General features: G+C 36.9%; 1 protein-coding gene across 2 annotated transcripts in view; it reads right to left on the reverse strand.

Annotated features, from left to right (window-relative positions):
• The window catches only part of LOC307133015 (dynamin-1-like protein), a 44,279-nt gene that overhangs the window by 15,622 nt on the left and 826 nt on the right, over positions 1-27,831 (reverse strand). The window contains exons 3-10 of one of the 2 annotated variants that reach the window (XM_079827740.1): positions 27,555-27,696; positions 24,868-24,906; positions 24,386-24,432; positions 19,765-19,833; positions 19,559-19,645; positions 13,776-13,938; positions 13,572-13,692; positions 1,187-1,525 (exon numbers count right to left, since the gene is read on the reverse strand). In XM_079827740.1, the coding sequence (XP_079683866.1) occupies positions 1,187-1,525; positions 13,572-13,692; positions 13,776-13,938; positions 19,559-19,645; positions 19,765-19,833; positions 24,386-24,432; positions 24,868-24,906; positions 27,555-27,696 (1,007 nt within the window). The remainder of the gene's footprint in view (positions 1-1,186; positions 1,526-13,571; positions 13,693-13,775; positions 13,939-19,558; positions 19,646-19,764; positions 19,834-24,385; positions 24,433-24,867; positions 24,907-27,554; positions 27,697-27,831) is intronic. The other variant, XM_079827741.1, reaches the window with a different exon arrangement.

Raw genomic sequence — 27,831 nt, forward strand, 5'->3', positions numbered from 1 at the left:
AGTCAGTCAATCCATGAAAATTAAAAATCATGCAGCACTTTAGGGCATCAAAGGCAAGTTGGAACGTTCACACATTCACACAGACAGAAAACGTCAATACGAGGCACTTAATTAATCGATGGCTGGTGTGGACTTAGCTAGATATGAGAGATGAACAGCATTTCATCCAGCAGTGAACAGGGTGTAAATAAGGAGTTGGGCAGACTTGAGGATTATCTGCCTGTCAAATTCAGCCAAGCACACAAAGTAAACATGGTGTGCTTGATATCTGTCATGAGTTTTAGTGGGAAAATGACAGACTGAGACGCTGCTGAAGTCACCGAAAAAAAGATTCAGCAGGAATGTAGCCTTGGTAATAACAATACGTCAAACTCGATAGGATGGTGCAAGATGGCAAGTTGTAGTAAGTGGCTCGAAAGATTACAATTATGACCCATTTTCTGACTGTCTGATGATGTTTTTTTTTCCTCAAAAATGCCAGGAGCTTTCTAATTGAAAGCCCTCCCCGACGCATGCGCGAGAATATGACGCAGATCCGGCGTTCGGACACATGACCCGGAAGCGATTTGTTGACAAGCAGAGGAAGACGCGCGTGTCTAAGCTGTTGAATTCTACATTGATCATGCTTTAGGTCTCGGCGTAGTTCTCAAAATCGGGCTAAAGTGTGCATTTCATGGATTCCCGAACCCTGGCGCTACGTCATATTCTCGCGCATGCGTCGTGGAGGCACACAGGGAAGACAAGAACAAGTTGGATAAAATGGTTATTTTGATTTTTTTTTGTGCACAAAAACTATTGTCGTCGCATCGTAAAATTATTGTAGAGCCACTGTGGTGAGATGGACTTTGTAACGACGTTTTAAGTGCCTTTTATGGGTCTTGGGAGTCATCAGCTTTCAACAAAAATATCTTCATTTGTGTTCCGAATATGAACGGAGGTCTTAAGGGTGTCGAACGACATGAGGGTGAGTAATTAATGACAGAATTTTCATTTTTGGGTGAACTAACCCTTTAAATCAAGCAATCAAATTTAATAGAGGAATCGTGACAGCTCTTAAGAAATTTATAATAAACACTTTAACATTCTGTAAAAAAAAAATGTATGGTCAATTTTGATTTCATGGTGACTTTAAATTAACTTGTTTTACAGAAAACATCCTAAATTATGTGCTGCTTCGTGTACTCACAATTCAGAGGTCTGGATGTGCCTGGCAGTGCCTTCGATGGTGCTGCAGTAGTCGGTGGCGAACTTGGTGACGATCTGCAGCAAGGTGGCGCTGTGGTCTTCCACAGGCTGCCCGTAGCTGTTGAGTCGGGTCTGGTACTGGGAGTTGAGCACCGTGACTCGCGTCTTGAGCTCCGGGAGACAGTCCCTGATGTGATGCATGAGCAGTCGGCTCAGGGTGCGAGCCAGGTAGCGAGAGCCACAGCGGGAGGCTAATGACGGGTAATGGCGCTGCAAAAACGCCTGCTCATCTTTGCTGGAGTCAGTGAGACTCTTTTGGGTGTTCAAGTCATGCTGGCTCCTGGTGAAGTAAAAAAAAAAAAAAATGATAGGATTGAATGGTGGATCAAAGACTGCAAAATTTCAAACAGGAGTAGGAAGGCACCCAGGCACATCTGAACTCGCTGTCTAACGAGATGCTTTCATCCTGCAAGTTTTAGGGCAGTATATACACTGCCTGTCAAAAGTTTGGAAACATTACACTTTTTTGTATTTTTGAAAGAAGTCTCTTCTGCATTTATTTAATCAAAAATACAGTAAAACTGTGATATTGTAAAAAAAAAAAAAAAATTCCTATTTTAATACATTTAAAATGTACTTTATTCCTGTGACGACAAAGCTGAATTTTCAGCATCATTACTCCAGTCTTCAGTGTCACATGATCTTTCAGAAATCATTCTAATATGCTGATTTGCTGCTTTCTGATTATTATCAATGTTGAAAACTGCTTGATTTTTGCGGAAAAAGTGATACCATTCAAACATTTATGGTAATATTAAAGAAAGAGAGAGAAAATAATACTTTTATTCATCAAGGATGCATTAAATTGATCCAAAGTGACAGTGAAGGCATTTATAATAATACAAAATATTTCTATTTGATAAATGTAATAAATACATTTATTAAATACAAATAAGTGCTGTTCATTGAACTGTATTCATCAAAGAATCCTGAAAAAAGTGTCACAAAAATATTAAGCAGCACAACTGTTGTTTTAGCATTGATGATAATAATAAATGCTTCTTGAGCAGCAAATCAGCATGACTTCTGAAGGATCATGTGACACTGAAGACTGGAGTAATGATGCTGAAAAATTCAGCTTTGAATTCAAATAGAAAACAGTTATTTTAATTTGTAGCAATATTTCACAATATTGCTGTTTTTACTGTATTTTTGATTAAATAAATGCAGCCTTGGTCAGCAGAAGAGACTTGTCTCTTGACAAGAAACATTTGATTGTTTTCAAACTTTTTACAGGTACTGTATGTTTAACTGCTGTTTATAACTTTCCACAATCCTCTATGTGTGATTCAGTGGTAGGGTGAAAACATAAAAATGACTTCTATTTACTTGGTTATCTCTACAGCTTTTTGGAATTGTTCGAGATCATTAAACATTATGCAGCCAGTTTCTTTAGGAGGAACCTAAAAGAAATTATTGACTGCACAGCAGCTGAATTTGTTTTTGTACAGTTTTTGAAAGAAGTCTCTTTTGCTCACCAAGGCTGCATTTATTTTAGAGCTGAAATATAACTGTTTTTGCCATGTATTGTGATGCTAATGTGAACGATATTGCATCGATGCATAAAAACAGAATAATCTTTTATTTTAATAATGTAATTAAATAGGCCTATTGTGCATATTAATACTGTTTTATTGTAAATAAAGTAAGCCACTCTTATTATATATTAATAAAATAGCTGTGCATGTCCTCCTGGAGCAAAGCACTTGCATCTGAAGTTTTGGTCTTTACTAAAAATTATGTGTAACATTATACAAATCTTCAGCAGGTTTTATGAAGGTAAATGCAAGACCTTTTTAAGTCCAATTAAAGAAAATGTAAGGAATGAACTGAAAGGAACATAACACGTCAATATGTTCTCTAAATAGTCCAGTTGGGTAGTGCATATATTAAATAATACCGTTACAGAGGTGTTAAAAGCACCAAATTTTACATGAAGCTTCTTTAGGACCTCCTGAATGATTTCAGCCTAGGAGCCCAGCTGAAATATTGAAATTTAGTGCCAAACCACCAGTGATGCCAGTAACGCGTTACTTAGTAACTCTAATCTGACTACTTTTTTCCAGTAACGCGTAATCTAACGCGTTACTTTTCCAAACCAGTAATCAGATTAAAGTAATTTATCAAAGTCACTGTGAGTTACTATTTTAGTCATTTTTCTTAGTAAAAATTTATATTTTTGCTTTCTTCTTGCGTCTCGGGGAGAGTATTTATATTGAGTGAGTCTTGAGTCTTTATTACATTTTTTATTAAAACATGTTTTTTCAGGAAATATTTTTTAATTTCAATTTAAAATGTCAGGAGATACATTGTTGACGTTACTGTTAAAAATGCACTTCCAATAAAGTGAGTGTTGGCAAAAAACGGTTATCATTTCTATAACGGTTACTTTTTAAAGGAGTAATCAGTAATCAATCAGATTACTTTTTAAAAGTAACTGTGGCAACACTGCAAATCCCTTAAAAAACTATAATCATTCATTCATATTCATATTCATATTTTTCCTCTCAAGTAAAACTTCCTGGGTAATGGCCTTTTAAGACCACTGAATAAGCTTCCTTTTGTTAATTTGTGCTCAGGTCAGTAGATCTTCCAAATTATAAGTGTAAAATAGAGTGCCAAGACACCTTATACCTAAAAAAAAAACCCTCAAAAAGCCCTGTAGGCGGAATTAATAAAAAAAGGCAGCAAAAATGCTTAAATGTTAAGAGATCTTGATTTTCTCTTTTATTTTTCCATTCAAGGTCATTCACATAGCTATCTACTTAGTTCATAGTTTGGTCATTAGTTTTATGTTAGGCTGCATCACATCACATTATTTGTGTGTGACAGTACATAGATGTACTTTCAGTTATTTTGGGTTCCTATTGTAGACGTGTTGCAGGTCCGAATGTCTTGATTCGTTCGTTCTTTTATGCTTACATAACATTAGTTTCTGAAACTTCAACATGGAGCTGAACTGGGCTCTATGTATTATTTGCCAGAAAGACACCTCTGAACCCCTGAAATGTCCCTTGCAGACACCTGGGACAAGTGGTGATAAATCTGATGCCTATAGATCATTTCTTGCTAATGTCGAGCAATTCAGGGAGATTGACAATCTTCCAACTAAACTCTATTTTGGGAATGATGAAACTGCTAGCAATTTTACTTCACATTCTGCTTCTTGGCACAAATCTTGCCACCTAAAGTTTAACAATTCAAAGCTTATGAAAGCGACAAAGAAGAACGTGCGGAATGCTGTTGAATCTGGAGGGGGAAAGCCAATGAAACGCCAACGACTGGATGTTCGAAAGTGCTTCTTCTGTGAGGGTGGCACAGATCAAGGAGCTCTCCATGAAGTATCAACATTTGATACTGACAGGAATATCCGAACCATGATCACTGAACTTAAGGACACAAGGCATATGACAAGGATAATTGGAGGAAATTTAATTGCAATTGAGGCAACATACCATTTACCATGCCTTGTAAAGCTGAGAAATCGCTCACCAATGTCCAGAAAACATAAAAGAAAAAAATCTTCAGGACTACGTTGAAAAATGTGTTGATTCTGGAGTCCTTCTCTTTATGCTATCTGAGCTCCACTCTTTGTTTGTAAATCGACTTCAGGAACTGGGTGTCAGGAAGCAAGTTAACAAAACCAGATTGAAAAATCATTTGCTTCAATGCTTTCCAGATGCACAAGAACAATTTGATGGAAGGAATACGGAGGGCATGAGAAATATGCTAAGGGAAGCTCTGAGGAAGAGAGATATTTAATATTTCATTGATAGTGATATACTACTAATATGACATGTTACAAAGTTTTTTTCTGAGGGCTCCTAGGCCAAAATTACACCATAGACCCTAAGGAAACGATGCAAACCATGCAAAATTTGGTGCTTTTATCACCTCGGTAACGGTATTTTCACAATGCCACCGGACTAAAATGTTAATGTCTAAGCACACAATGAGTTGTATTAGTGACACTTCAAAGTTTGAAAATAAAATTTCCAACAGATCTCCATAACTTTTTAATTAATTTTTACAAAAAATAGCTTAAAGTTTGAGATAAGAAATCTTGTGAAAGTGATTTTATGATTAAAACATGAACAAATATCTACCACTGGGTTCCTAAAAATCTACTTAATTCAATTGTAAGTAATTTTCATACCCAATGACAGAAATTTGTTTTAAGCATAAACTCACTTAATTTTGTTTAATTTCTCAGAAAACAAGACTTAATTTCTTTATTTGGCATGTCATGAAATGTATCTTGATTTAAGGATGTTTTGAATTTGTACTTGGGAAAAAAAATCCTGGGAAAGAACACCATTTTTTGCAGTGCATGCAATTTAATTTAGCAATTTTTGCAAAAAGATTTTTAATTTTTAATTTTTTTTTTTTTTTTAAAGCAACTACCACTTTGACACTTAAAACAAGCATTTTTCCCCCAATTTTCTTAAGAGACTCAATCGCTTTATATGATAAATGAAAGTCTTGCGGGTTTGGAATGATATTAGGGTGAGCAAATGATGACAGAGTTAAATTTTTTGGATGAACAATCCCTTTAAGTGTTCTGACCTACTTTAGACTTATTCATCCAAAATTTGACAAATTCTGTGACATTCCGCATTATACAGTAAATTCAAATTTATGAATGGATTCTGCATCGCAGAAATCATAGGGCCCTAATTTAATGCCATGATATTGAACTTAAAGGGTTAGTTCACCCAAAAATGAAAATTCTGTCATTAATTACTCACCCTCATGTCGTTCGACACCCGTAAGACCTCCGTTCATATTCGGAACACAAATTAAGATATTTTTGTTGAGAGCTGATGGCTGAGAAAGGCTTCAGATAGGCCTCCATTGGCATTCAGTACATTTACACTCCCAAGACCCATAAAAGGCACTTAAAACGTCGTTACAAAGTCCATCTCACCACAGTGACTCTACAATAATTTTACGATGCGACGACAATAGTTTTTGTGCGAAAAAAAAAATCAAAATAACACCTTTATCCAACTTGTTCTTGTCTTCCGTGTGTGCCTCCAAGACGCATGCGCGAGAATATTACGCAGATCCGGCGTTCGGACACATGACCCAGAAGCGATTTGTTTACAAGCAGAGGAAGACGCGCGTGTCTAAGCTGTTGAATTCTACATTGATCGTGCTTTAGGTCTCGGCGTAGTTCTCAAAATGGGGTTAAAGTGTGCATTTCATGCATTTCCCGAACCCCGGCGCTACGTCATATTCTCGCGCATGCGTCGTGGAGGCATACACGGAAGACAAGAAGAGGTTGAATAAAGTCGTTATTTCGATTTTTTTTTTTTGCGCACAAAAACTATTGTCGTCGCATCGTAAAATTATTGTAGAGTCACTGTGGTGAGATGGACTTTGGAACGACGTTTTAAGTGCCTTTTATGGGTCTTGGGAGTGTAAATGTACTGAATGCCAATGGAGGCCTATCTGAAGCCTTTCTCAGCCATCAGCTTTCAACAAAAATATCTTCATTTGTGTTCCGAAGATGAATGGAGGTCTTATGGGTGTCGAACAACATGAGGGTGAGTAATTAATGACATAATTTTCATTTTTGGGTGAACTAACCCTTTAAGACTTTCTGATCTAATTTAAGAAATTTTTAAGGCCTTAAATTGTGGAAGGAACCCGCGGAAACCCTGTTATATTAGATCCGTGCATTAGGTCTTAATATAATAACCTGCTGCTGTCTGTGTAATTACTGTGCGTTCACAGCGCCGGTGGCGAAAGCGTCAAAGTGGCCGGAAGTCATTCATTTTCAATGGGAGCCAGCGGCGAGCAGCGGCACGGTGAGTTTTGGGCGATTTGGGCATTGAGGAGAGTTGAAATCAGGGGCACGTTCAAGGGGCATGTTTCTTGGAAACGGTGTGCAACGGGGTTTGAGATACGCTTTCTCTTGTTTGGTGGGTGTGTCAAATATGTCAGCCCAACCAGCAGCAACATGTATATAAACCACTCAGTATTAAAGAGACAGTTCACACAATGGGTCCAAGTAAAGTCGATTACAAATATGTTCGCTGCAGCTCGGTATACGCAACAATTGAAGTTATTAGAAGACATGATTGTTGTAAGAGTTTTATAGTAAAAATATAGCATATCAACATGATGATGTAGTTGTTTATATTTTTAGCTTCATTGCAAGGAAAGTTTATTTACATACCAAATTTCATACACAATGGTAATTAAGTGCTTTACATACAAATGAGAAAGAAAATACAAGGTATTAAAAAAGTAACAACTAGAAATAAACTGATTTAAATTTGAATTGATTACCAGGAGATAAAAAAAAAGTTAATTAAATTGGATGGGGATGTTCTCTTTTATTCTGGACGGCAAGGGCAGTGATTGCATCAAGCATATTTTGCAGTATTAAACACGTATTTATATCGATTTCATCAGGCTCCGAAAACACAAAGAATGGCCTTCTCAGCTGCCATAGTTGCAACTCTTGCGTCATCAGAACAGGATGTTCAACGCAGCAACGTTTCCGTTTAAAAAACGTTTTGCAACATTTTGTCAGGAGTGAAAGCAGCCCAGGTCAACTTTATGGTAAGGAGCTATGACGCGGTTCGATGGCAGCCAATCGGAATGTAGAAGTGCTCCACTTGATAGGATTCTAGAGATCGCAGTCCTGTAAACTCTGGTTCCGACCACATGAGTTCTCAAGCAAAATGGTTGATCATTGCTGTGGCGGGTTTGATAAGAAGGCACGCAACACTGTTTATAGGCAACATTTTCGCTCTAGAACGCATGTTTTTCAGCAGGAATGCAATTTATTTGCTCAAAACAACAACGATTTGTAATGTAGGCTGCACACAAATTTATTTTAATTAAAGACCAAGGCTAGTAAACGTCTCCTATAAACTTTGAACTATTGAAATTAGACTAGCACTTAACCATGAACACAAAAGCCACACAACACAAATGGCTTTAAATTGGTTTATTTAGTTAGCAAACATGTAACTATAACTGTTAAGTTCTTTCCATCGATCCTTTTTCTTACTCTCTCATTTAAAAGATTTCATGAGGTTAACTTATACCTTACTTGCAGTCAGTCTGCACAAATACCGATCAAAATGATTTTTTGCTTTGCGGCCCCTTTAAATACAGTTGAAAAAGACCAAGCATTCGACCTACGCCAGAGCGTCCACAAATCTTTCTACAGCGTTGCTGGCGAATTTTTACGCTCTCGCCGGCGGTGGTGTGAACGCACAGTTAGTGTTAATCAGTCAAGAACAGTGAGTGATTCCCTCTTTTCTTTTCTTGTTTTGAAGAACTTTTGTAGTTTTGTAATTAATATACTAAAGACTATGCAGTGATAAAAAATAACTATATCGTTATTAGTAATATAGTAATTATTATAAAATAAAGAATTAGTGAAAAAGATGCATTGTGGTGCACCAAGAAACATTTTATAAACGAATCGTTACCCTCTGAATAGTAATCGAACCGAATCGCGAGGCAAGTGAAGATTCACTGCTCAAGAAACATTATTATCAATAAACTTATTTTAAATCTTTTGTAACATTATAAATGTATTTACTGTCACTTTTGATCAATTTAATGTGCCCTTGCTGGATAAAAGTATTCATTTATTTCAAAACCACAAAAAAAAAAAAAACTTACTGAACCCAAAAGTTTTGAATGGTAGTGTTTTTTAAAAAAAAAAGATGGCGCAAGTTATTAGGCATGAATTGTTCTTTGACAAATGAAAGTGTCTTCCGCTCTTTTATTATGGTCAAAGAGAATTTCAAAATCAATCTGCAGTGCATTCTTACAGGATATGGGAAAAATTGAAATTGAAAAATTCAAAATTGTTAGTATACTGCCCACAATTGGAATAAAAAGAAGCTTCTACATTTGGTTGCTTCTGTCAACAAAGTCCAAAGAACTGTGCACATGATAACTAGGAATGAAAGCAACATTTTATAGAGAAAACTTAAATGGTTCTTTCCTCTGCAAAAGCTATTGCAACACTTCTGTGGCATTGTAGATGGTTGCTAGGGCAGGTTTAGGGTATTTGGATACAAGTCTTTATAGTATTTTTGTTATGGCTCAGGTTCTTCCTTTTATATCATCCATGCACTGGTTAAAAAATTATAAGTCAGAATTCTCTTCAATAACATGATTTGAGGAGTCATTCAGGTCTGTAGGCATTAGACTAGATGCATGCGTAAATGTAATTTACGTAATTTCGGGCCCTATCATACACCCGGCGCTAGGTGCGATGCAAGTGTTTTTTAATAGTTTCAGCCTGACGCAGTTATCATTTTCACGTTCAGCGCCGTGTTGTTTAAATAGCAAATGCATTTGCGCCCATTTGTGTGCCCATGGGCGTGCTAGTCTGAAAACGAGGTGTGTTCAGGCGCATTCTTGGCGCGTTGCTATTTTGAGGCAACTAAAATAGACTGTGACATTGACCAACAAAACGTTGCACGTTCCGCCCAAAACACACCCATGACTCTTTAAGAGACTAGGTACAACCCTTTTGCACCATGCGCCTGGCATGCCGGCCGTTTTTTCCGTCATTAAACTATTATTTTTTTTTTTATTCGGACACGCCCTAAGTGCACCTGCGCCATGCCCTTCAGACCATGCACTTAGATCGCTAAAATAGGGCCCTTAAGGTTAAGGATTAGTTTGAATCTCTGACCTCTTAAGCATGAGCAATAGTAAGAGTTATTAGCCTTAGCAAGCACTACTGATATGATAAACCATAAAAATGACTGACCAATATATTGCACTGAACATGTCTTTTATTTGATGCCAGTGCTTGCTTCCCATAAATGCTCTCCCAGGAAATCTTCAAGTGCTTTCCTGTTTGACTGCTCGTTGTTGAATCCTCAAAGAGAGCGTAGGTTAATATTGAAGAGACGTTGGCCTGCAGCTATTTCTGATTAAGTTAACGAGAGTCGAGAAATGAGAAGTGTCACTGTGGTTCTTCTCTCCAACTAAATTGTCTCCCTGTATTCGCACAGGCCCCAAAGGACATGCTAAAGCCAAAGCTGAATAAACCAGTGATTTATCTCCAACACGGCTCTGTTAGCTGATAGCGGGTAGACGTGGTACCCTTGGGTGCTTGCGCAGGGGCAGGAGAGGAGAGGATAACAGCGTAGGGAATGTTACAGTCACTGCTCCTTAGGGGTATGATAGAGGAACTCGGAATTACACTGTTAAAATGTTGCAATGCTTTTTCACATGGTTGATTAAGTTTCTACTGCAGTAAAAGAAGTCGAAAGGGCCTTGTGCTACACTTCTGTAGCACTTTATTTTTTCCCTGAAGCCCACTTAAATGTCATTCAGGGTGTCATGTGCATGTCGTAAAGTTCTTCTACATGGTCATTTTTTCACCCTCTCTCTAACCCTTATGCTTAAACATGAAGTCCTAAAGGCACAGCAGCAAAAACAGCCTATGTAAACGAGTTTCGTAATGATCTCCCCAGTCTCATGAGAAAAAACAGACTCTGCATTTTTGCTAAATGTGTGAAATACATTGCTGCAGGTCCAAATTTGTGCAATTTCAAGGTGAAATGACCACTTTTTTGCCTTAAAGAGCTACAGGGATCCATGATTTTTGTTTTGTGCCACTGAGTTGAAATTTGTGAGGGCACAGTTAAAATGTACAAGTACATTTTTATTTATTTTTTCTAAAGTTTGGGGTCAGTAAGTTTTTTTATTTTTAAGAAATGCATACTTTTATTCAGCAAAGACATTAAATTGACCAAAAGTGACAGTAAAGACATTTACATTGTCTATAGTATTTCTAATAAATGCTGTTCTTTTGAACTTTTTGTTCATCAAAGAATCCTGAAAAAATGTATCATGATTTTCACAAAAATATTAAGCAGGACAACCGTTTTCATCATTGATAACAATAAGAAATGTTGGTAGCACTTTATTTTGCATTCCTGTTCTCCATGTACATATTATATACTTATTATAGTAATTACAATAACTGGGTAATATCTTGGCAGTGTTTCCCCTAGGTTTACAGCTTTCGCCTTTACACTGCTAGGTACTAACCCTGAACCTATCCCTAACCGTAACCCATGTTGTTACCTTATATTACCAGTACTTTCTTGGGTGAGTAAACAAAGTACACGTACTGTAAAATAAAGTGCAACCAAAATGTTTATTCAGAAGCAAATCAGCATATTAGAATGATTTCTGAAGGATCACGTGACACTGAAGACCGGAGTAATATTTCACAATATTAAGCATAAGAGATTTCTCTCAAAAACATAAAAAAAAACTTACAGACCGCAAACTTTTCAATGTTAGTGTCACTGTATCTGCATCTTATATGCACATTACTAGGGATGCTCATATTGACCATTTAATCGTTAACCGAAAGTAAGAATTTTGACCTATTAATACTATCAGTTAAGAAAAATATGCTATATTTGTTAACTCATGAGGCGCGTCGACACGTACAACCACACGTGCCTACAAGTAAAAGTAATGGAAAAGAAGTAGGCCTACTGTATGGGACAATTTCGACAGAAAGGGCGACAAAGTTACTTGCAATATATGCTACACGGTATTAAAATACAGCAGTAGTACAAGCTCCTGACTGGTGGAAAGAAAATGAAAGGCACTTTCCGAGGCTGGCCACTCTAGCGAGGCGTTATCTCTGTATTCCCGGGGAATCAGTGCCATCTGAGAGGGTGTTTTCTGCCGTGGGTCTAACTGTCAACAAGCTGCGCTCCAGACTAACCCCACATCAAGTAGACATGTTACTTTAAATATAATAAAAACCATACAAGGTGTGGATTGCGGTAGGCCTGCCATTTTTATTTGTTAATATTTGTGGAAAAAAAATATACGCTGGATAATGAGCGGCGGTTGTCGGTCGGGAAAATTACCCAAAATGAGCATCCCTACACATAACTATTAGCAGTAATAATATGAATTGCAAATCAAATTCATCTTAAATGGCTTAAATTAATTAAAATACAGTGGACTGAAAAACCCAATACTCACATTTCTTGAGCATATTTAAATTAGAAGTTAAAAGTAGGCAACAAGTATGTGATATTTGGAGTTCTCCACATTCATTTTGCAATAATATTGCAATAATTTTTTTTCAAAAATGTTCATTTGAATGACAACTGATTGTTATGAATATGAAAATCTGCTCAAAATGTACATCCCTTGTCATGTCACACTGAGGCCAAATAACTTCACATTCACAGTTATTTTTACTGCATTTTGTTTGCAATATAAATTAAATGAACATTGACTTTTAGCTTCCAAAGATTAAAAAAATCAAAGATTATAAAGGAAGATTATGAGTGAATAATGAATTAAAGGGATAGTTCACCCTAAAATGAAAATTAAGATATCATTTACTCACCCTGGTGATGTTCTATTTTTTTGTACCACATGGTGAAATATATATATTTTTTTAAATGTCTCGCTCACGCTCGTCCATATAATGGCAGTGAATAGCGACCAGCATCAAGCTTTAAAAAAGATGCAAAAGTATCACAGAATGATCCTATGCAACACGTGTTGTATATTCCAAGCGTTCTGGGGGTTAGGTGAAAAACAAACCAAAATTGTATGTATTAGGTAACGAATATCCTGATCTTTGCCGTCTGTCTCACTCAGAAAAAGCACACAAGTTGTGAGAAATCAAGCTTAACAAAAAAAAAAAAAAAAGTATCTGTGTACTGTGTACTGTCTGATGACAGTCAGAATGGCAGTTGACAGTTGTGAACACGATAAATTCTTGTCACGACAAACACAACTGATGAATTCACCTCAGAGAAGTAAGTACATGGATTGCATTTCATGTCACGATTTTCTTAGTCTTGATTTCTCACAACTTGTGTGCTTTTTTGTCTCATAGACGCTCAGCCGTGAACAGAAGAGCAATGGCCAAGGTCAGGATTTTTGTTAAATAATACATTCAATTTCAGTTTGTTTCTTTCGTATACCCCCAGATCACTTGGAATATAATGACACGTCTCACCGAACCATTCTGTGGCCTTTTTAATGCTGGTCGCTGTTCACTGTTGTATGGTTGGATGCAAATTATTTAAAAAGTGTTGGCATACTGCATTAGAACAACACCAGGGCTAGTAAATGATGACTTAATTTTCATTTTAAGGTGAAATATCCACTTAAATATAAGTCTGTTGCTTTGGAGGTTGAAATTTGTATCTAAAATTGCATTTAAAATGTAAATTTAAAATCAGGATTGGATCCGTTTACATTTCTAATCTCATTCAAATCTGCATTGGGGAAAAAATATAAATAATTTTCTGCATTTTCAACAAATGTTTAAAGTAACTGACCTGTTAACCACACCAATGATGCCCAGTCTGACTGGTATGACGCGGCCCAGCAGCACCTCCAGAGCATCTGTCCCCGCGTCCATCAAATCCAGCTTACTCACGACCAGCAGCGTCCTGTGACCTGAGCGCAACAGCCAATGAATACATTCCCTTCCCACAGTGCCCTTCAGTGGTGTAATAATGACTTCTCTGCATGTCGCTCACCATCTGGGTCCACCTCTCGTGCCAGTTTAAGAGCATCAGATGTTGCGAGGTCAGAGTTTGCAGGAGATACACACAGGATGAGGGAGTTGGGGTTGGAGATGTAGGACAGAATCATCTCTTGGACTTGAGTCTCAATATCTTCAGGCTGGTCACCAACTGGGACCTACTCAAAGAACAATCATACCATATGACAGAGATTGAGTGGGTTAATGAAAGAATGGATTTAATTTATTTTATCTTTAAAAGTGCGGACACATTTACAGTTGACTGGAAAATTTCAATAGGAATCCATGCGATTGGGAATTCTGAGAGAGGGCGAATGATTTCCCCAAGCAAGCTTTCGCAATGGGTTCAAGTTTTTCATTAGTCTCGCGTAGCCGGACCTTCAGACTGACGGCAGAAGGTCTGGACTCTAATCACAGCTTTCATTGATCAAGAACCGCCCAAGAGGACGTTTGACTGACATGTAACGCAACCAATCACAGTTCATTTTGTTCTGCATCATGTTTAGGGTCCAGACAGCGTGCATCTATAAATTATTCATTAAAGAGCATTGTGCAAGTTTACTGCAACAATGGAGCTGCGAACTTCACATACTTTTGAAAATCCAGCGTTTAGTTGATACTGGTAGCTCTCATTGTCACAGTTGTAAACACAACAGCGTTCTTCTTTTGCCTTTGACCTTCTCTGAAGAAATAAGAGCCTTGTTTTCTAATGTGTGCAAAGTTCTCATTTGTAAAAAAAATATATTTTTATTTAAAGGATTAGTTCACCTCAAAATGAAAATTCCCTGATAATTTACTCACCCCAATGCCATCCAAGATGTCCATGTCTTTGTTTCTTCAGTGGAAAAGAAAGTAAATTTTTTAAGGAAAACATTCCAGGATTTTTCTCCACTCAATGGACTTCAATTGCAACCAAAATGTTGAACGTCCACATCAATGCAGTTTCAAAGGGCTTTGAAGTGCTTCAAATGGTACTGCATGATCCCAGCTGAGGAATAGGGTCTTATCTAGCGAAACGATCGGTCATTTAAAAAAAATTTTTTTTAAATGTGTAGACTTTTTAACCACAATTGATCGTCTTGTGCTGGTCTGCAACGAGCCAGGCATTACGTTGAAAAGGTAAAATGACCAATCGTTTTGCTAGATAAGACCCTATTCCTCAGGTGGGACTGCGCAGTACCATTTGAAGCACTTCAAAACCCTTTGAAACTGCATTGATATTCAGATATTCAGAAAATAATATTATATATAGAGAATATCTGCCAGATCAATCTTTAGGAATCACCAATATGGTGTGTAACCCCTAGTGGATTTTTGGAGGTTATGCAGCTAAAAGTCTTACAGAAAACTCATTTTTTGAGTTTTTGACCTAAAATTTTGAACACAACTTGGTTAAATTTGGCTTTGACTTTCTGTCTTTTTTAGGCTGAAACCTACATTAATTTATATATTTTTTCGGTAATAATATTTATTTTATTATATTTTTATAACAATAAACTTAAATTTCAATAACTTTTATATAATTTAATTCTATAATTTTTACTCTACTTCAGCAATAATCTGCCAAGTGTCTTCTTTTAAAAGAGACCAACCATAAGTCTTTTGTCCAAAGGGTTCATGAATTACAACCATTTAAGTTTGGGTAGTGCATTTTCACGAAATGCTCAAAAAGGGGGGTGACAGGTAAAGGGTTAAACCACATCAAACGGTACCAGACGATCAATAAGGGTCTTATCTAGCGAAACGATCGGTCATTTATTTTTTAAATAAATAAAGTTTAAGTTTTATAAGCACAAATGTTCTCCTTGCTCTGTTCAGCGATGCGCGCTCGTGACGTCACGTAAAACGCAATTACGTTGAAAAGGTCACGCTAGACGCAGGCGGAAGTACCGAGTCAGTGTTTACAAATGAGCGGAAGGAGGACCATATCCACATATTCAAACGTCTTTGCCGATCGTTTCGCTAGATAAGACCTTTATTGATCATCTGGTACCGTTTGATGTGGTTTAAAGCCCTTTTGAAGCTGAACTGAACTTCTCATTTGGACCTTGAACCGTTTGGGGTCTATTGACTTCCATTATATGGAGAAATTTCCTGAAATCTTTTCATCAAAAATCTTCATTTCTTTTCGACTGAAGACAGAAAGACATGGATATCTTGGATGACAAGGGGGTGAGTAAATTATAAGCAAAAGTTTATTTGAAAGTGAACTAATCCTTTAACGACAAAGGCAGCAGCGGGTATATTAGGTTACTGTCACTTTAAGACATCCAATACTGACAAGGTCCCAAATACTCATAGGTCCCCATAAAACTGTTTGTTTACTTAAGACATTACTGCCAAGAAGGACATTTTAACATAATTAGCTATGTGTGTAATTGACCGTTCAAGTGCAATAAGCCCTGAAAGGAACACAATTTGGTACTCGAGCACACAGAAATCCAGTATGACATCGGTCCGTATGCCAAGTTCTGTCAGGATCACTATCGTAAAAGATGATAGTTAGCTTACAGTTTGGATTGGCGGTATGGTTCTGTTCTGGGCAAGAACTCCCTGCGCATCCATGTAGCCTAGCATGGATAAGAGCAGGGAGAACAGCATCAACCCCCCCTTAGGGTAAACAGAACAGAACCAAAGTATTGTCTGTCTCCTCTCCACCAATCAGCTGGTGTGTGGTGGGCGTTCTGGCGCAATATGCCTGCCATCGCATCATCCAGGTGGATGCTGCACATTGGTGGTGGTTGAGGAGATTCCCCCCCTTCTATATGTAAAGTGCTTTGAGTGCCTAGAAAAGCGCTATATAAAAATGTAACAAATAATAATAATAATAATAATAATAATAATAATAATAATATAGCGATATTATTAATGTTCTTAATGACAATAATTAAATGTACAACATAATTGAAGAAATGAGTCTGGTTCAAGAGGAATATCAGAAAGCTCAGTCCTGACTGGACAAGAGGAGGAGCTGGGGATGGAGGAGGGTAATTCACTCCTGAGCAACGCGATAAAGCTGCTGATAATACGGAACTATATAAATAGGAATCTGGTGATATGCATCATATTCCTATAGGTAGATGTGGATCATCTGACAGTCAGCTGATGCGAGCTTGACTAAGTGACCTGCCAGAACTAACGCTACTCTAGATTACGGAATTGAGTTCTCTTTCACAGCATACTGCGCTTTTGATAGATCTTTTTATTACTATCGAGCATATCATACTTTTTATTTTGTCATCCATCCATGTTTCTTAATCACTTCACCTGGTCCTTATGTGAAAGAGCAGGTGAGAAAGCTTTCGCTGATTCTCACAGACATCACATGCACAGCATCTGTATCCTCATGAAAATTATGCATTGCAACTGTAATTTAACTAGGGATAATTCAGTTGATTTTTCTTGTGAGACCTTTTAATTTTTCGGATTATTTTGAGGCGAAATTACGAATTATGCAGGATTGCAAAAAAAGCGACATTTCGTTGATTTTTGCATTGTATTCGGCAATCGCCAAGTCGCAAAAAACTGGAGGGACTATTGCAGTATTATTTGCCCCTAAACATAATTTGATGTTTTTGTCTAAGAGTCGGTTCTTGACCAGAATGTGGACCAGACTATATGCTGCTAGGGCTGTGCAATTAATCGAATTTCGATTTCGATTTCGATTTTGCCTCCCAACGATCACCAAAATAGTACAATCGAGAAAAAACGATTATTTTGCCATGCGTTCTGAATGAAACGCGCACGCGCACATCTGCCCCTCCCGAACCCACAAATCTCTCTCAGTTCATGAGTCTCGTGTGCATATCCGCTGGAATTTAAAAACTCGGCGCGAGTAAAGATGGCAGAAGGAGGGCAGTTACAGCAGCGTTTGGTGAGCAAAAAAGGCAAAACCAACTCCGTTGTCTGGGAACAGTTTGGCTTCGAGGAATCAGACGACGAGCAGAAACATGCTAAGATTTGCTACATGGTAGTGGCTGCAACGCAAGGGAACACCACAAATTTGTTTAACCACTTGAAAATTAAACAGAGTGACCTATGACAATCTAATAAAGAAACAAAAACTGACGAGAGCAGGGGAGCCGTGTAAACGTCCTTTTTTTCCTTCATATTTTTCAAATAATTCTCTCTTTGTAAACTTTGTTCAATGCATGCAAGATTGCGAGTGCTGCCATATTTTCGAATATGACCAGTCGTTTTCACCGTCCTCACCCGGGTTTAGTGCTTTAGGGTTTAGGTTTAGAATGAGAAGCCGCGCGCGCTGTGAGAAAATGTGTCTCTGTGCGTTCATCCGAGAGCGCGCACACGTCTCTCAGCGCGCAAATATTGAGTTCTCTTTCAAGTCTTGCTCTTAAACGGACAAACACACACAAAACGTATGTCAACGTCCATCTTGATGAGTATCTTAGCAGACATAGTCTGTATATGCCTTAAGTGAACTTTATACAGTCGATAAAGAAGACGCGAGGTCTTAAAGGGGCAGTAGCCTTTACTGCTGTCTGTTTAATGTCAAACAACAAAAGACAAGGGCATCACTCACCGCTCTTGATTGAATAGCTTTTGTAAGTTTAATAGGATTAATCTTTAATTTATGCACTCAAATATGCAATGTTATTTTACATTTGATACATTTCTGTACCTGAAAACTAATGTTAGACGTACCTGAAAAGCATAGCCGAACCATATTGTTGATCTTATTTATTTGTGGTTATCATTTTTACATGAATACTTTTATACTTTGATTCGAATATATGTTATATTATTTATTTTAATAGTTCAAAAAGTACAACAAATGTTACAATTTCAATTGAATTGTTGAAAGGTGTATTTTTAATAAATACAACACATTCCCAAAGTCATGTGAAATAATCGTGTTACATAATCGTGATTTCAATATTGACCAAAATAATCGTGATTATGATTTTTTCCATAATCAAGCAGCCCTATATGCTGCTAGTCAAAAGTGTGAATATTAAGCCTGACACTATGGCCTGGTTTCACAGACAGGGCTTAGATTAAGCCCCTTAGTTCAATTAGGACATTTAAGTAGCGTTTATAAAAGTACCTTAGAAAAAACATTACTGGTGTGCAACTTGAAACAAAACAATGGCACTGACATATTTAAAAAAGGTGCAGTTTGTAAAATTGAGTATAATCTAGTGGTGAGGTTGCGAATTGCAACCGCCCGCCGCTCACCCCTCCCTTTCGAAGCACATAGAGAAGCTACAGTGGCCGACACAGGACAAAAATGCTGTCGTCGGAGGGAGCAGAGAGTGACTAGCGCTCTGTAGAGCAGTTTGTCCGTTTAGGGCAACTCTAGAAACATGACACCGCAAAATGGCGACTTCACTGTAAGGGGACCCGCGATGTATGTAGATAGAAATGGCTCATTCAAAAAGTAATAAAAACATAACGGTTCTATACACCACTGAAAACATAGTTATGTATATTATATTGCATTTCTGTCAATAGATCCTTATAAATCCTACACACTGCACCTGAAAGTTGCTTTCATTTAAAACAGCTTAAACACACATTTTAGTCTGGGACTATACTTAAACCCTATCTGTGAAACCGGGGGTGTATGGTGTCAGTTACTGTAAGAATTTTAGTTTCTTGGGCTTAGTTTAAAATAATTAATTGTACTGAAATAACATGTTTGATTTACATTATTGGATTTCAAGAGATAAAACAGAATATAATGACTATTTTTATCTAAAAGCAAATTAGTTTGTTTGCATTACATGTGAAAATAACATGTACAGTCATTGTGGTTACCTTAGTGATGCCAGGCAAGTCAACCAACGTCAGACTGAGTACGTTTGGGGAATAGATCTTCAGGTAAATGGGCTCTGGACTGATGCCCTAAGGGGGAAAAAGAGAACTACGAAATTAGATCATTAAAATCAGGGCCTTCAAATGGTACAACAAGTGTGTGTGTCAAACTGTGTGAAACACTGAGAAGTGCCCTGCTTCCACTGCACCTTATTATTGGTACTGCGAGCGGTTTCCTCCTCAATCTCTTTCCGGATGTCATTGAAATCAGTGAAAATCTGAGCAAAGAAAAAACAGCATCTTTATAGAGTCGACATGATGATAAGCTTGGTTTGAAAGTGTTCTGAATGACCCTATTTTTTAAACTTAAGCCCTATTCGGACGGGACTAGTTTTCAAACCGATATCTGTGATTTCACATACTGGAACTAACATCTCCGTGTTTATTACAGAGATGGGAGTGTGTTTTCTAGACGTGGGCGTTACAGTAGGTCACCTGCTGTGTTTGCGTGCATCATGCATGATATACAGGTCTTACTTATTATATAACTTTAATTCTTTATTAAAACCCTATTTAAATGAACTTCACGTGATTTATTAAAAGTTTAACAAAAATTACTTATTTAGGACCCTATGAAATACGTATATACCAAATTCTGTAGGGGTTTTTTTCTCAAGTTCATTCCATTTTAACGGTTTAATTAAATTGTAATAATTAAAACGGATGTCTAATTAATTGAATTCATAAAAACAACAATTTATTTTATTTTTAATTCATTTCAGAAATTCTGTGTTTGTATTTTAATTTTTCTGGCAATCAAATGAAGGCATAAAACATTAATTTATCTTTTAATCATGTGAAATTAAACAAACTTTTTGTCAAAACAATGTACTGCAAAAGAGCTTTACTGTAAAAATTAAAACATGGAAAAAAAATTATTATTCCCTTAAAATTTAAGTTTATTATCTTAGTTAAAGTTATATTATTTTGTCCAAATGTATTATTATTATTACTAGAGTTAAATTATTATCACATTGAGACGTAGCTAAATTCCACTGTACAACAGTAATATACTGTATTTTCTATCATTTTAATATCATTGTATTTCTGTCAAACCAAGTTAAACCAAACTTTTATTTTGACGGGTTGAGTTTCTATGTGTTTATGATATGAAGATAGTTTTTCTGTAATTAAATGGTAAAATGCTCATGAAATGACTCTCAAAGCAGCTCTGGAGATGAAGTTCATGCATTCACGGACCTGCTTTTTATTTACTCATCAAAAATTTGACAAATTCTGTGAAATTCCGCGTTATACAGTAAATTTCATTTTTATGACTGGATTCTGTGTTTCCGTCCGTCTATTTATAATAAACCAACATAAGTGAGCAGAGAAATCTAAATAAGTATCTTACTTGACACTAGAGGTGTAACGGTACACGTATTCGTACCGAACCATTTCAGTACAGGGCTTACGGTACAGTGCACGTGTGCACCGAATGCAATCTTATACAGTTAACAGCAGGCTTGTTTTAATCCAAGTTAACACGATCATATTAAGTATTCTGTCCATTTAATAAATGCCGTTTTGACGCTCTTTAATGTGACGTGACTGATCACAGTAGGTGCATCAGTTCAAGTGGCGGGGCGACGCGTGTGTGAACGTGATCCTCTCTTCCTAAAGAATAAATATGGATTCATATCTTAAGGTATGTTGAGGATACATTACAACTTACTGAAACATATCATATGTCGTGTAATCGCTCAATCAGTGTCGTCAATAAAACAAAGACGTCAATAAAACAGCTTGAGAACAATATCATGTAGCATTACATTTACCTCAAGCAAGTCATTCAGTGTCCACAGCTGTTAGTTCACTAGAGAAATAACTCTTTCGCTAAATATATGCACTATATAGACCCTTTTCACATTTCCGCGTTTCTCAGAGCGGAAGTCGTCATAGTTGGGTTAAATATTATAGCTGTGAATGAGAGAATACATTAAATATTTTTTTGTGTGCCCATTAGCTCAAACAGCATAAGAAAAATACCACAATAGTGATTTCACAACTTTCAAAAAGAGGGAAAAAATTGAGTGAGATTGATAACCGCAGTCAAAAGAGAGAAATAAGTTCATTTTTACCATCACTCCATAGACGCTGTATTAGAAACACCCTCACAGCAGCGGTAACTTGTTTTTTGTAATTTGATGCAAAAGTAATAGAATACAAAGTATTAGTGTTATTAATGTACATATATTTAAAAAAAAAAATTTAAATACAAAAAACGTTGCATGATCACAGTCTGAAAAGGGTCTATTAGCCTATATATATTAATGATATTCTACTTAACCTGTTTGTGTATGTTTTATTTAATGTATGTTTAAATAAATCTGTCATGAAAATGACAGCCACTGTGTATAAATGATTATATTTCAACAACGAACTGGAGAAAAAACATAATTGTATAATTAGATGTAGAAGTTAATGCTGGTTTATGTGATGTTTACATACAATGTGTTATTTTAGTGTTAATTATTATATCTAAAAAATAAATAGCAACTGAATTTAGGCTAATAGTTTGGGATCTGTTGTTCACCTTTAATATGTGCAAGAAAGGGCTCCCTATATATTTTACAGCAATATCTTTAAGAAACTTTTAGTTATAATTTAATTAATTTAAGGACAGATAAATTTTTTCAGTAAACCACTGTTTAATAAAAATAAATAAAAAGCAATTTTGTAAAACTGCTGTACCAAACACGTACCGAATCGTGACTTCAAAACCGAGGTACATATCGAAACATCGGTTTTGTGTACCGTTACACCCCTACCTGACACTGATATTGGCATTATTTGCAGTTTCTGCGATTTGGCAACTTTGATTAATGTCATCATTTTATTTCTTGGTCGGATAATATACATATTGAAATGAAATGAAAGCATGTGAAAGATTATGACGGAAAATGACGTCATAGGGTGCAATCGAATTGTCTTGAGCCAAGGAATCAGAGGGAAAAAGAATTTCGTTTCTAGCCCTTATGGTTCAAAAGTTATTAGCATAAACATGAGTCTAATTTTGGACTGATGGTGGCGCTAGAGGGATTGAGTTAGAGACTCAAAATTTGCTATGGTGACATTTCAGACTGTCCTCTATTAGTGTGCCAAATTTCATAACTTTTTACCATACGGTTCTATGGGCTGCCATAGACTTCGTGGCGGAAGAAGAAGAAGAAGATGAATAATAATAATAATAGGAACGGGAACGGTTTCAATAGGTGCCTTCGCACCTTCGGTGCTTGGCCCCTAATTAGTGCACAAACGGTATCTCAGGAGAAAATTTTGTATAATACAATATTGGCACTAGGGTTGCCACCCGTCCCGTAAAATACAGAATCGTCCCGTATTTACAAGCAAAATGACGCGTCCCGTATCAAACCAATACGGGATGCAAATTGTCCCATATTTTACATAGGTCCACACATAGTTCAATTAACATACAGATTTTGCAGTGTGGAGAATACTGATTGCAAATATAAAGAAATCAATTTCACAATAAGTAGTAGAGAAGCTCATTTGTGCGTGATTGCGTTTTAGCGGCTTTGTTGCCATAGCGGTAGAGTCTCGAGAACATGCGCTGTGCAGTGTGCCTGTAAACTTGCACGTTTTTTTATAAACATGTCGAGCTCGCGTCGCATCCACCGTTTGAACGCAAGATCTCCAGATATAGAACTGATTATCAAAAAGGTATCAATGGGTCTGTCCAGTAACTTATGATGAACTTCAGGCCAACTGCACACTTTATGAGAAGCATTTCAGTGTCTCAGACTGACTGTCTTAAAGCAGCAGCGGTGACAGACCGGTCTATGTGACACACACCTCCCTGCTTCTAAAGGTATAGGCCTATAGTTTTTTTAATGGATAATATATCATATAATATTCCATACATTATCAGAGCTTGGCAGACAGAATTATAATTTTTTTTGACAGGGTAATTAATAGATTATAGCCTAATAAATGTTATTATTAATTTATAATTTAGCTAGGTTATATTAATCATACATAATAAATAATCCTGTCATTTAAAGTTTATGACATTTAAAAAATATTTAGATAAAAATGGGACAAATAATTACATGATAATATAGTCATAATTTAAGTAAATTAATAAAAATAAAAAATAAAATTTTGAAATTCAAAAAAGTGATTACTGGTTCAGAATGGCTGCTTAAAGTTCACCCAAAAATGAAAATTCTGTCATCATTTACTCACCCTCAAGTTGTTCCAAACATTTATACATTTCTTTGTTATGTTGAACACACAGGAAGATTACTATGGAAGTCAATGGTGCCCCCAAAGCAGCCTGGTTACAAACTTTCTTCGAAATATCTTCTTTTGTGTTCAGCAGAACAAAGAAACTCATACAGGTTTAGACATCATGAGGGCGAGTAAATTATGACGGAATTTTCATTTTGGGTGCACTATCCCTTTAAAGTGCACCAAATAGGCTCTAAAGAGTTCTTTAGAAATAAATGAATGGGTGTCCCTTATTTGGCCACACTAAAGGTGGCAACCCTAATTGGCACAGACATTCATATTCGAATGACAGACATTTGCAATCGAACAGGATAAGATTTCTCAGAGGACCGTTGAGTTTGCAGAAAAACAGTAGCTCATTTGCCCCGGAATGTTTACTGAGGTTGTGTGAGAAAAACACAGACATGGCAGATTAAAATCACAAAGTACGCCTGTGAAACCGTTCTACTGTCCTCCTCCATGAAAACCGAATAGGGCCTGTCCGAATAGGGCTTTAGTGTAAAGTTTTTAAATTACCTGGTTTTTGCAGTGAAGGAAGGTTCCCCATTCCTCTGCTTTGATACCTTTAGAAGACAGAGAGAGAATAGCATGAGCACAAGACAACACAAATCAATATTAATGACACTGAATCGGCAGAAACCCTCTTCCCATAAAAAACCTCAACAGAATAAAAGCATTTTACAGGCTTTCACTGCAAAGTGAGCTGACCTGAACAAATTGTGAAATCGATATTCAACCAGAAATGTTACAGTGGCCGGATACATTAGTACACAACTGAGAGATTGGAGCCCAAACATGCATTTGCTCTAGTCTCAAAGTGGAAACAGTAGCAGTTGTTTTACTTACAAATGAAAGCACAACAGATGGGAAAACAATCTAGGTTATGAAGAATGACATTAACAAAACAGAAGACAGAGCAAGTGCTGCGGGATGGGAACCACACCAGGAGAGTGATTTGGACAGATCATGCAGACGAACATGCGTTGAAAAACAGAGACCTGGATAGGTGTTTTGAGAGTTTTGTTTAGCTCCAATTCCTGAGAAAGCGAAGAGAGGACAGCAGAGAGAGTGTTAGGAAGAAACGTTACTGTAAGCATTGTATTCGGAACAAATTCACAGAAAGATCAGAATACATCAGTGAGCAGACGTTAAAGAGGTCATGATATGGAGTTATTATTATTTGAATATGTTCCTTGAGGTTCACTTATAAGGCAAATGGTGGTCGCACCAGATATTGACTGTCCACACTAAGCCAGAGCTTTCCCTATCCAATCTTTTTTTCTCCTTGTTTCAAGAAATATCTGCGTACACACAAGAGCACTGAAACCGACTCAAAACGATGTAGTATACATGCCAGACCAGTATGTGGCGCTGTAATTCTGCCACAGAAATACACTAAAAACGGAGAAGAAGAGTTGTGTCTAGAAGGGATACAGCAATGGTATGAAGTGAGGCAAAATCTCACATTAAAATAACAAATAAATTTGCTACTTACCAGATTGTGTTTTATTAACGCCTACACCTACCCCAACCCTAAACCTACCATTACAATAATGCAAATACAGTAATTAAATGACGCAATATTGATGTGCGCAAGCCCAGTGCCCGTAGTTGTATCCCTTCTAGTCTTTACCCATGCGGGACGTGGTGTGATGACATCACCGTTTCACAAAATATATGGATTGGCTGTACACACGAAAACGCAAGGGTGTCAGTTTCAGATTTATCCACTCTGGGACCCGGTTTAAAAAAAAGATAGGTTTCATGCTCCCAAAACGCCGGATCTGTGTGGATGAAACGTTTTCCGTATACAGCTAAACGCGTCTCCATGTGGACGGGGCCTTAGAGTGGCCTTTTATTGTGGCCAGCCTAAGGCACACCTGTGCAATAATCATGCTGTCTAATCACATCTTGCTATGCCCCACCTGTGAGGTGGATGGATTATCTTGGCAAAGGAGAAGTGCTCACTAACACAGATTGAAACAGATTTGTGAACAATATTTGAGAGAAATAGGCCCTTTGAGTACATAGAAAAAGTCTTTGATCTTTGAGTTCAGCTCATGGAAAATGGGGGCAAAAACAAGAGTGTTGCGTTTATAATGTTGTTCAGTGTGTATATATGTGTGTGTGGAAAAACGATTATTTTCAACCTTCATTCTGACCTTCTGTCTAAAATAAGCTGTTTTAAAGGGGCGGCTCCTTTAGGGCTTGTCAGTAAACGGCCACTGTTATGATTGGCTAACGTCACTGGCACTGCATAGTAAACAGTATCAACACCCACTTGATATTGCTAGTGAGTTAGTGTTTTGAAAACATTATCCATATAAAACATGTCATTTACACACAAAGCATTAACTATTTACTAATGGTTTGTGATGCAGCTGCTGTAAGATCAGTCGGCTGCTTCAACAAAAGTTTATTTGCGACTGTCCATTACACTGTGCCTCGTTTACAAACCAAAATGCTCTGAATAAACATATAATCCTACGACGTGTTCCGCCAGACCGGCTTCCATATTCAACTTACGGAAAAAGCGTAACTGGTGCGACGATGATATCAGACGTAGCGCAAGCAGTTTGAACTGCGAGAGGAGTTACACTTTCTGTGCGAGTTGAATACGGATGGCGGTCTGGAAGAAGCTAGATATTTTACTTTATAAAGTTTTAAATATGGATATTTTTCTTACACAAACCCATCGATTCGCTTCAGAAGGCCTTTATTAACCATCCTGGAGCCAAGTGGAGGAGGTTTATGATGAATGGATGGATGCACTTTTTTGGGATTTAAATTTTGGGCTGCCATTCACTGCCATTATAAAGCTTGGAAGAGCCAGGACATTTTTTTATATAACTCCGATTGTATTTGTCTGAAAGATGTCATATACACCAAGGATGGCTTGAGGGTGATTAAATCATGGGCTAATTTTAATTTTTGGGTGAACTATCCCTTTAAATTGATCAAAGTTAAGCCATTTATAATATCACAAAGATTTCTATTTCAAATAAATGCTGTTCTTTTGAACTTTTTATTCATGAAAGAATCCTGAAAAAATGTATCACTGTTTCAACAAAATTATTAAGCAGCACAACTATTTTCAACATTGTTATTAATAACAAATGTTTATTGGGAAGCAATCACCCTATTAGAATGATTTCTGAAGGATCATATGACACTGAAGACTGGAGTAATGATGTTGAAAATAATCTTGTGTTTTTTTTACTGTATTTTTAAAAAATGCATTATAAAACTACAGACTTACAGAGTTTGAACGGTGATGTTAGTATATATTAATAGGTCCATTTTTAATTATATTGGTGAAATAGTGTGCATTTTAGCATTTATTCTCATAAAGTGTATTGTACTGAACGCAGAACATTTCTTAAAAATGTTTTCCCTTTAAGAACATTGAAAATATATTTGACTTACTTCTATATAAACGCATGCAAAGCTAACATATATGTGCTAGACATGTTCTCATGTGGAAAAACTATAAACATGGACATGTTTTTTTTCTTTTCAATATATTCAAAACTTTCTCGCTATGTCATAAAAACGTGCCTATGATTTCCAAAAATGATGTGTAGGTCAGTAGATCACTATGCTTGAGACACAATCTCGGTGTTCTTCAGTCAACAGAATACAGCTCTGACAAAACCTTTAAAGAGATACATTTGTAAGTGGTTACCATTGTCTTGTTTGCGCCTCTCTTCCAGCGATGGCACATTCACCAGCTGTAACACTAGAGGGCGCCGTGTCACTATTCCTGAACCTCGGGGCAGGAAGTCTCGTCCAACCAAACTCTCCAATACTGAACTCTTTCCACTGCTCTGTAGATTTATTTGAAGAGACAAACAGAACACATACTTGACTTCATAGGGAAATACTGCCACTGTGTTTACATGGTGTCCTACTTCTATCATGTGCCATCACATAACAGAGATCATACCTTACGTACTAGTGAA

This window comes from Gobio gobio, assembly GCF_949357685.1.
Source record: "Gobio gobio genome assembly, chromosome: 10".
Lineage (NCBI taxonomy): Eukaryota > Metazoa > Chordata > Actinopteri > Cypriniformes > Gobionidae > Gobio > Gobio gobio.